This window comes from Polyodon spathula, chromosome 2 (genome assembly GCF_017654505.1).
Source record: "Polyodon spathula isolate WHYD16114869_AA chromosome 2, ASM1765450v1, whole genome shotgun sequence".
NCBI classification, from domain to species: domain Eukaryota; kingdom Metazoa; phylum Chordata; class Actinopteri; order Acipenseriformes; family Polyodontidae; genus Polyodon; species Polyodon spathula.
The window spans coordinates 26,191,949-26,202,620 of record NC_054535.1 but is presented as its reverse complement, the minus strand read 5'-3'; the positions used below and the strand labels follow the sequence as shown (position 1 = coordinate 26,202,620).

At 36.2% G+C, this 10,672-nt stretch overlaps 1 protein-coding gene across 1 annotated transcript; it reads right to left on the bottom strand.

The window, feature by feature from the left end:
- Positions 1-9,347: 9,347 nt before the first annotated feature.
- On the bottom strand, positions 9,348-10,447 carry LOC121327801 (transmembrane protein 271-like). The gene has a single exon (XM_041272012.1). It carries the CDS (start codon positions 10,193-10,195, stop codon positions 9,401-9,403), a length of 795 nt encoding a protein of 264 aa, XP_041127946.1. The 5' UTR covers positions 10,196-10,447; the 3' UTR covers positions 9,348-9,400.
- Positions 10,448-10,672: the final 225 nt, after the last annotated feature.

The window sequence follows — 10,672 nt, the reverse complement described above, 5'->3', positions numbered from 1 at the left end:
AAGTTGTGCCAACATGCTACTAATTAAATTAAGTTTATAATTTTAAACTACATAAGTTAATACATGCTTTGCTTTTTGGTTCTTCAGTATTGTGACTGACAGAATTGTGACACTGTAAAATGAACTTCATAAAAACAAATGTTTGGTAAAAGATGTACAATTCTTAACTTCAATATATTTTATTTCAAGGTATAAAATGGCATCTATTTATTCTACAAAATGTTCATTGTGTTGTTTTACAGACAGTGTATGTCATCATTCAACAGAACATTAGTCACAAGTAAACTGGAAGCGCATTAAAAGAAATGTTCTACAAAGTGTGTGTACCGCAGAGACTTGCATCCAGCTTTGATGTACATGCTGCATTGGTTTTACATAAAGTAAGATGGATTAAAATAAAATAAACTTCAAGAGCTACTTTTTAAAATAAATTATAATTTCAGGACATGCCTACTTCGTGTATCTGTAAATAGTGAGGCTGAGTAAATCACTCCAGTGCATAGCCAGCAAATTACCGTTGTTTCTGTGGTGCAGGCTTGAAATTATATTGATAAAAGGGGTTTAAAAGGGCAGCTTTGCATTTTGCAAATGTCATCCATGTTGACTTTCCAATCCACGTCAGAATGTTTATGCCCAGGTTTATCCCTCTTCCCTGTGATCTATGTGTATTTTACTAGATGTATTGTTATTTTCCAACAGGTTTTTCAAGATAGAAAGTATGATATTGCTTATGACTTGGATGACTTACATACTGAACTGACAATCCATGACAGTATATACGAAACACATTTAAAATTAAATTACAAAACTTCTCTCAACAGAACTATAGCTGCTGAAATTCTATAATGAACCTCAGATAACATCCCAGCATGTACTGTGAATGGGTGAAATGCAGACACAAAATATTTCGCTGTTGCTTACAGCTCATCAGAATTTCTGTTTATTGTTCTGCTGCCTTTCTGTCAGGTGATGGAAACTGTGGAGGTGTGTTTATGAACTGTACAGTCACAATCTTCTTTTTACATATTTATTATTCACATATTCAGAAATTGTATAATAGAGTGTTTTCCCAACAGAATAGATCATTTGCACTACCTCCTATGACATTTAGCATCTGCTCTATAACTAGAACAGCACTGTCAATCTCAAAGTCTTTGAAAAGGGCATTTTACACAGAAAAACAACCACAGAGAAGTGTCCACAAATTGGCATGTCTCCCTTGTAGTGTCAGAAAGATAATAGGGTTTTATTTATCCTTAAAATATTATTTACAGGCCATAGCAAAATACAGCATGTGGTTTGTTTTATGCAACAAAGTACATCTCGGTCTGTATAAATGCCTAAATAATATTATTATTTTTCTATATATATATATATATATATGCTGTAGTTATGCTTGTCGTCATTATGAAACAAAACCTTATACCAATACTTTAATTACATCAATACTTTCTCAATTGACCTTACTACACATTTTAGTTTTTGTTTAGGGGTAAACAGGTCTTACTTTCATCCCTTACTTTCATCCCTTACTTGGACTTAACCTTACAACTTAACCCTGATGTGCCAGACCACTCTAATTTCGATGCCTAAGCACCAATTACGTGATTTCTCTTCTGGGATGTTTCACACCAATAATAAGCCATGGGGCAATCAAATCAGTCTTTCTGAGCCTTGTCATTAAATAAGGCTAGTCATCAGGAACAAAACAATTGTATCCCTAAATTCCAATTTTGAATCTACACTTCAATAACTTAAGACACAGGAAATACGTCTACCAGCACATATTTTGAATTAGAAAACTACAAGATCAAGAGGAGCCTTGTACTTGACGGTACATTCACCACTTATCTATTTATATTTGTATGTATGTATTTATTTATTTATTGCGTCACCCATTATTGTTACGATTACTGCTTTATGATCATATAGTTTGTTTTTCTAAATATTATGTTTTTTTTTTTTTATTGTTAATTAGCTATTTGTGGTTTTCTGCTTTGTCACCATTTATAGTTGCTTTTTCTATATTTTGCTCAGCTGGACTACTTCCATAAAATAGTTGACAGTGATGAAAACAGGGCAGTTTTCAGGCATTTTGTCATACAAACCATGGCTCGGAGAAAGTCTTTTAGCTCTTCAACGGTAAAAGATATTTGAAATCTGATTTGTTATTTAAAAGATTCATACAATTTCTCAACTATAACATTAATTATACTAAGCAACTATAATATATATATATAAATAAACTTTGAAAGAGGTTGTATTGACAGTTTTTACCAATATTTATTATTATTATTATACAGTTTTTATGACTTTTTGGGGGGTGTGGCTTATATAAAAAAAATAAAAATAAATAAATGCCACACACAACTATGTAATATAGTAACCTTTGTGATGAATTCCGGAAAGACACCCTATCTGATACCCAAAAGTAAGTTAAAACACAATTGTAACGGTTCCTCAATTTTTGTGTTTCACCAGTATAAGTACGTGCATATATAGATATATATATATATATATATTTTTAGGTTAATGCTGGCCCTAGCAAAGGCTCATGGTGCGATATTGAAAAAAATAAATAAATCTGTAACTATTTGTAAATAAATCCTGGGCTCCATTGTCATTTCAGCTGATAATACGTGCCTCTGTGCGTTCTACTAGAGGATCCTTTACCCTTTTACGAATAGCTACAAGTGGAATGTCCTTCTCTCGAACAATATACATCAGATGGAAATGACATCACAATACTGATTCAGTGGTACTTAAAGGTTATGTACTATAATGTTAAGGAATTAAAATGAAACAAAGAAAACAAGCCACTAAGTGGTAAACCTGCAACCGAAATTAAAAACATACTTACAAAAAAAAGGTGGATCTCCAAGACCACGTGTTGGGTTGGGTGAGTGCAGGTTCGGTCCTGGCTGATTGGGGATCCTAGATATTGCTTTACAGTTTGGAAGGTATTAGCTGTAGGTCTGACATCCTCTAAGTTCCTTTGTGAACTTTGACATTTGGCCTGGAGGTGGGATCAAAAGACATCCATTGATCTTCTATATATAATAGTTGACAGTGATGAAAACAGGGCAGTTCACCCATATATATATTTTCCCACTGGGAACAACATGTTTTTCCAGAAATTTATTTTTATAAAACAGTTTAATTTGCTTTTACTACAAGATGTGTATGAATATAAAGGACTATGTATTATGGAAGTAATAACGCATGACAGGCTGTAGATTCCTACAAAAATATACAGATGGTTGAAAACATTTGACTATAATAAAATGTGTAATTTAAACCATCCAAGAAGTTACAGTACAAATATGCATCATGTAGTCTGTCATTCTGCTTATAAAAATAAATAACTACAAGAAACTTCAGTGACTAGTCCCTGCAGTATATTCTGAATTATTTACATACCTATAGATGTCGCTAGTCAATCCTATTGATTGAATTTCCCAAGCCATTTATAAGTTCTTTGTATACATAATTTCATAAAATATACCTTTCTAGTACTCAAAACTGTTTTAGTGCATGTACTTCAATAGATTGATAGACAAACTACAACTGATAACACTGGTGCCTTATCCAGTAAAGGTACTAAAGGCATAACAGTAAGCAAGGACAGACTGACTTGATAGCACAATATGATTGCAAAAATGAAAAAAAATAAATAAAAAACAATAGAGGAACACTGGCAGAATGCAAGTTAGTGCAGAATCCCTCATGAATGCCCTTCACTACTGGGGCCAGCCTGATGAATAGTAGTTGAAGTTATGATAGCTCTCCACTACTCAATGGTAAAACCAGTTGCATAAAAACTGTCAGTAAAATTTCCAACTAAATCTCCATCTAAATTAGTGGGTTTCAGAGTAGAGTTAGTGGGTTTCATATTAGCAGAGCAGAATGTGGTCAGCCTGTTTCTCAAAGCTGCACACCATTTCACCTTATTCTGAGCCATAACTTTAAAAAATAAATGTCCATACGTTACAATATATATGTATTGTATTTATGTGTGTACACATGTATATCATGAAAGTATGTGAAATAGGGGGAAATCACCTTGGCTGGCTAGTAATGGTAGAACCAATTTGTGAACTGTGATATTGCTTGGCATGTTGAAAAATACGGGGGTCTGATCAGCATTTCTGATCTGTCCAAGCTGGTACTGTTTGTTAGAAGGGCTGAAATTGTAAAAACTTCTCTTTGAATTCCTCAGGAAGCTAATGACACGTCTTTGAAAATGGCTGCTTGTATGTCATGGATGATTCGGGCAGTGACATTTTGATTCGTCTTTTCTCGGCAGTAAGACATGTTGCTGCTTGTGTATTCGGGCAGTGATGTCTTTGTTCGTCTTTTCTCAGCAGTCAGTCCTGTTCCTGTTTGTGTATTCGGGTAGTTACGCCTTTTGTTGGCGATTTTTAATACATGATTACTACAGTGCTCGAATTTAAGACAGGATATTTTTGAGAAGCTAAACATTTTTCAAAAACTGCATCTTAAAATCAAAGGAATACTGTAGTACAAAGCCAAAAAGAACCCTTGAAAGAGTGAGCTGGTCTGACGTCACCCACAAGCTGTCCTGTTCACAAAACCATCTAATCCACAAGTGTAATGGTATCCCAGATATGATCCACTTACTACCATTCATGCACTCATGAAGGCTTGATTGCCACAACGTGTTTGTTATGTTTCTGCCATTATTTATTTATTTATTTTTTATAAGATGCGCTGGCTTCTTTCTATTTTTTTTTTTATTTTTTTTTTTTACTTTTTCTGAGTTTCAGCACCCACAGAGAAGTACTCAGTTTCAGTTTCAGTTGAGCGTGTTTCTTTGCGAACTGTTTCTTACCATTTTACATGAGTCATCTTTTGCAAATTTTTAAAGACTGATTATTTAATCAGGTATACTGAGTTACTTACTTGGTTCTTCAACATCTTCTGTTGGCTCTGTTAGATCAGCAGACATCTTAGAGAGAATGTGTTAAGACACAGGTATTTTATACACACACACACACACACACACACACACACACACACACACACACACACACACACACACACACATATATATATATATATATAATTATGAAAATACTATTTTTTTTTGTATAGTTAGTGACATGTTTTTATTTTTTCAGTTCTCGCACTGCTCTGAGCAATTAGAACTAAAGTTAATTTAAAATGCTTAGTGAGCAAAAAGTTCTCTCTTGATGGCAGTAAATAGTATTTAAATACCAGTAGTAAGATAAGTAAAGTAAGTAAGTACCAAAGATAAGTAAAGTCAAACACATGCAACACATTTTTCCCTAACACTGTGAATTTTAATTTCTAATTTTACACGTGTTCATGGACATGCATAATTATTCATAATTCCTGCAGAGTTGGGCACATTTTTTTTCTCCTGCAATGCCCGTTTTAAATTTACCTTGCAGGTACAACTTTTTCTCAAGACAGAATTAAGAGGAAACAATCCCTGCAACAGCCTTTGCGAAACTTGCATCTTTTTGTAACATGTGACTCATCGATTTATTTATTATTTTAGCACAAGGCAGAGCAAGCCAGTTCTTGTAATGGAATTTTGAACATGGGGTGGATTGTCAGGGTCAGCCTAAAAGAAACCCCAAATCAAATGATGCCCTTAGCTACATAAAATAACAAAACCCTGATACAGGGTGCTATAAAATTGATCTTAATCTTCATACTATCACTATTTACACAAAAACTTTCCTGCAGTTTAAAATGTTGTTACTGAAAGAAATACATTTAAGACGTTAGTTCTCATGAGAGAGTCATTTTTCAATGATTTCACAAAAGGAAGTTGCATTGGAAGGATCTGAAAGCATGGACAGCACCTTGAAATCATATGGATGCTACACAGATTAAAACATGCCACAGTTTATATATATATATATATATATATATATATATATATATATATATATATATATATAACACACACACACACACACACACACACACACACACACACACACACACACACACACACACACACACACACACATAGAGTGTACAAAACATTAGGAAGACCTGCTCTTTGCATAAAATAGACTGACGAGGTGAATCCAGGTGAAACCTATGATCCCTTATTGATGTAACCCGTTAAATTAACTTCAATCAGTGTAAATGAAGGGGAGACAGGTTAAAGAAGGATTTTTAAGCCTTGACACAATTGAGACATGGATTGTGTATGTGTGCCATTCAGAGGGTAAATGGGCAAGACAAAAGATTTAAGTGCCTTTGAACTGGGTATGGTAGTAGGTGCCAGGCACGCCAGTTTGGGTTTGTCAAGAACTGCAACGCTGCTGGGTTTTTCACGCTCAGCAGTTTCCTGTGTGTATCAAGGATGGTCCACCACCCAAAGGACATCCAGCCAACGGCAGGCCAGTGGTTGAAAACAGCTCATTGATGAAAGAGGCCAAAGTAGGCTGACACGAATTGTGCAGAGTAACAGATGGGCTACAGTTAGTCAACTGACAGTCCAGTACAACATTGGTGCCGAAAGACCCATAAAAGAATGCACAACTCGTCGTACCTTGACACGAATGGGGTATGGCAGCCGAAGACCTAACAGAGTTCCACTTCTTTCAGCAAAACATATGAAACTGTGGTTGCAGTTGGCGAAGAAACAAAAACACTGGACACTGGAAGACTGGAAAAACATTGCCTGGTCTGATGAATCCCAGTTCTTGCTGTTTTACACTGATGGGAGGACTCGGGTAGAGAAATCCACATGAGTACATGCATCCATCATGCCACATGTAAACATTGCAGGCTGGTGGTGGTGGTGGTGTGATGGTGTGGGGTGTGTTTTCATGGCACACATTGGGCACCTTGATTCAACGTTTGAATGCCACAGGATATCTGAACATCATTGCCAATCAGGTGCATCCCTTCATGGCAGCAATGTATTCATCTGCTAATGGATTTTTTCAGCAGGATAATATCCCATGCCACAAGGCTAGGATTGTCCAGGAATGGTTCCACGAACATGACAGTGAATTCAGCTTACTGCAGTGGCCTGCCCAGTCACCAAATCTCAATCCCATTTAAGCATCTGTGGGATGAGCTGGAACGAGCTATTCGGAGAAGAGATCCACTACCAGCCAACTTGACACAACTGTGGGAAGCATTGGAGTCAACATGGGCCAGCATCCCTGTGGAATGCTTTCGACACCTTGTAGAGTCCATGCCCCGACGAATTGAAGCTGTTCTGAGGGCAAAAGGGGGGTGCAACTCAATATTAGGAAGGTGTTCCTAATGTTTTGTACACTCAGTGTGTGTGTGTGTGTGTGTGTGTGTGTGTGTGTGTGTGTGTGTGTGTGTGTGTGTGTGTGTGTGTGTGTGTGTCTGTGTGTGTGTGTGTGTGTATATATACACACACACACACCCACACACACACACACACACATAATACAATATATATATAATATATATATATATAGATATATATAGATATATATATATATATAGAAAACATATCTTTTGTAAAGTAGGTCCACTTTGACATCTATAAGCACTCATAAAAACTTTGGTTTTATGATAATTAACCCTCAACAGAACACAGAATCCAACAGGATATGTTTTTTACAGTAGTTTTAGTTATTGTTGTGTATTTGTCAAATATATTACTAATACAAAATTGATATTATCAAGCCAGTCAACAATACTATTTCCTTGGGGTGTGAGTGCAACCCATATTGATAGATTGAAAACACTGTCCAAACGTGTAGTTTTATTTAAAGACATTTACAGGGGACAAAACAATGATTACTGGTTTATTTATTATGCAAATTAAAACGCTATATAGATAGTGAGTAGGTGCTCTAGTGGCATGCTTTCTTATCACTTATCCCTCCAGAACATCTCAATCACATTTCAAACTTGTCCTAGATGCCATAGGCCCCACTTATTGACAGAACAGTATTTAATAGTCATCTAGTTTTCAGGTATTCTGCTGAGGGTTGAACAAAAAATGGAAAGCACACAAGTCCTTTTCTTCTTATAAAGCAGAATTGAACCCCAATTGGTTTTATCCAGTAACTTCCCCACAAAAAATAAGGATCCAACATTTTGTATTTTGGAGGATCTGAGAAGCTTACTTTCAATAGTACAGGTTGGCAAGCACAGTTTCTTTTTTTATGTTTGAAGTTACTTTTGCTACCTCTGCAAACATTAGATCAGGGCTAAAAAGGGCAATTGCTTTTGTATATAAATACCATAGTTTCTCAATAATTTCTAATGTATTTAGTAGTACACGTCATTAAAAATAAATGTACACATTATAAAAGCGCACAGAATAGTTCAGATAATACAACACTCTCCTTTAACACGGAGATTAACCTGGTAATTAAGATAGACAAGAATCGTCTTCAATAATGTAGGCTACAGTGTTAATACCTTCAAAGGGACATGCTGTATTTTATTAAATACAGTACAGTACTACTGCATCAGTATTGATGCAAACGTGTTCACAATCGAAATTAACAGGGTTCTAAGGATCTTAGTAATTAAAATAAAAATGAATAAGGTTCAAGGACTTTTTGTTTTTGCCTGTTATGCTATCATTTTTACAATCAAATGTTGCAAATGGTTTGATAAATGTTGTATTATGCCAAACATTTAAAAATATGTAGACATTATAGAAATTCTATACCATTTTTATAGACAATTAAGTTATAAGTAATACATAATTTTGTCAAATATTGTAAAATTGCTGATTAAATTGTTTGCAGACATTTTGTGCAATGTTTCCACATAAGTAAATAAATGAGAAAACGTCATAAGTAAAAATAAGTTAGTATGTCCTTCCCAATTGTGCTTCTAGACTATTTTAAAGACATACATTCTATCTGTCTTGTATTTAATAGGGCTACCTCGCCTAATGTTGAATTGAGCATAAATATCGTTTCTTTACACAGTAACCATCGCTGCAAACGGTAAAATATTTTATTAATCGCTATTATCTACATAAACAACATGTCCAGGTATATTTAGGGGCACATAATAAAGCGATCTGTCCGTAGTACCATTTGCATTAAGCGTATGTCCCTGTGCAGTTAAAAGTCATTATATTTAATTCTAGAGTATTTATCACTGCTGGAGGTGAATGAAATGGTCTTTTTCTGTGTATTTGCTATACTCACAATTTGCTCCATAATAAACATTCAACAGCCATATAGTATACATGTTTACCTGTATAGCTAGCCTAACCATATGTACTGAAGCATTTTAAGTTGAGAAAAAAAAAAAAAAAAAAAAAAAAACAACAACAACTTTAAGCTAATTGTGTGAACATTACCACTTTTAGAGTTCCAATCCTTGTGGAGAGCTAATGATTGTCACAGCCGATTAAAATAAAGGTGCAGTTCCTCTTTTGCTATTTGTTGCTTGTTTCCCCTGGAAAAATTTCTTCGTATGCGGGGGGCAGCTCGTTTGGAAGTGGGTAAGAATAGGGGTATGAATGGTTTAGATCTGGATCTGATGGCGAATAGCCCGGTAACTCAATAGAGGGGTGACCTCCACATGGTACCTCTACCCCCGCTTCGTCAAAAACGTGAAAAACTCCCAAATTAATATAAGAAACAGGTTGGAATGGAAATTCCCCTATTGAAAAGTCCTGGTCTTCATTGAAAAGTATAGCCCCCACGCTTTGCCTTTGAGACGAGTGTCTCCCTCTGTAGAACTCAGCTGATTTGTACCTCTTTATGATAACCAAGTTTATAAGCCCAAGTAGGCACTCCAAGGTGTTAAGGATAGCGGATATAACCAGGCTCTTTTGGTAATCCTTTAATTTGTCACAAATTGGGTTTGGCGAGTTCAAACAGTAATGAGAATGCTTCCGCTCCACCAGGGACACAGTGTCTCCATCTATAACTGCTCCTGAGAAGGCAGTAAGGACCCCCAGCATAAACACCAAGACACCCAGGAGGAAGAAATTCTGACTCCTCGGTTTTCCTTTGCAACAGACCAAGGCAGCCCCGAGCAGCACCTGCCCAAGGCAGATAAGCAGTCCCGAATAAAAAGCCCCTGCCGCGGTCCCCAGGTGAAAATCCGCTTTCACTTCTGTTCCCAGCAAGAAGCATTTGATTCCGACTGCAACAGTGCTCACGGCACAGGCGAAGAGGAGGCAGCTGGATACGATAGCAAACAGTCCTTTCCCACTCAACTTCATTATATTCCTCCTCTACCTCTCCAGTTTCCCTTTCCTTCTTCATCCTCCTTTGTCCTCCTCATCAGCTCTTCTTGGAGATCTGTCAGATTGTGACATGATTCGCAGATGATTACTCTTCAAAAACAGGATCTGTAGCCGCTCGCTCGCTCCCCCTTTCCCGCTGCTTTACAAATGTATTAATTATTGATGGGAAGAATTCGGCTGCTTCTGCGGAAAGAGCTCCAGAAATCAACACTAATGGTAACAGTTATGAAAGCAACTAACTACATCGTGAAATGTAAGTCATGAATTTAAAAGTGGGATTGTGCAAGCTCCTCTCATTCTCTCATTGTTTATAGTGCATGATAATGTCCCATATAGAGATCTCTTTCTGCTATCAGACAAAACACTGCAGGAGAGGATCACTGTCGGAATAACTAAAAGGTTAGCATTACACCGACTGAACTTCTGTGAAATTCTCTAGTAAAATCAATACCG

Coding starts and splice junctions, on each gene's coding strand:
- LOC121327801 (XM_041272012.1), bottom strand. CDS start 10,195: ATGAAGTTGAGTGGGAAAGGACTGTTTGCTATCGTATCCAGCTGCCTC.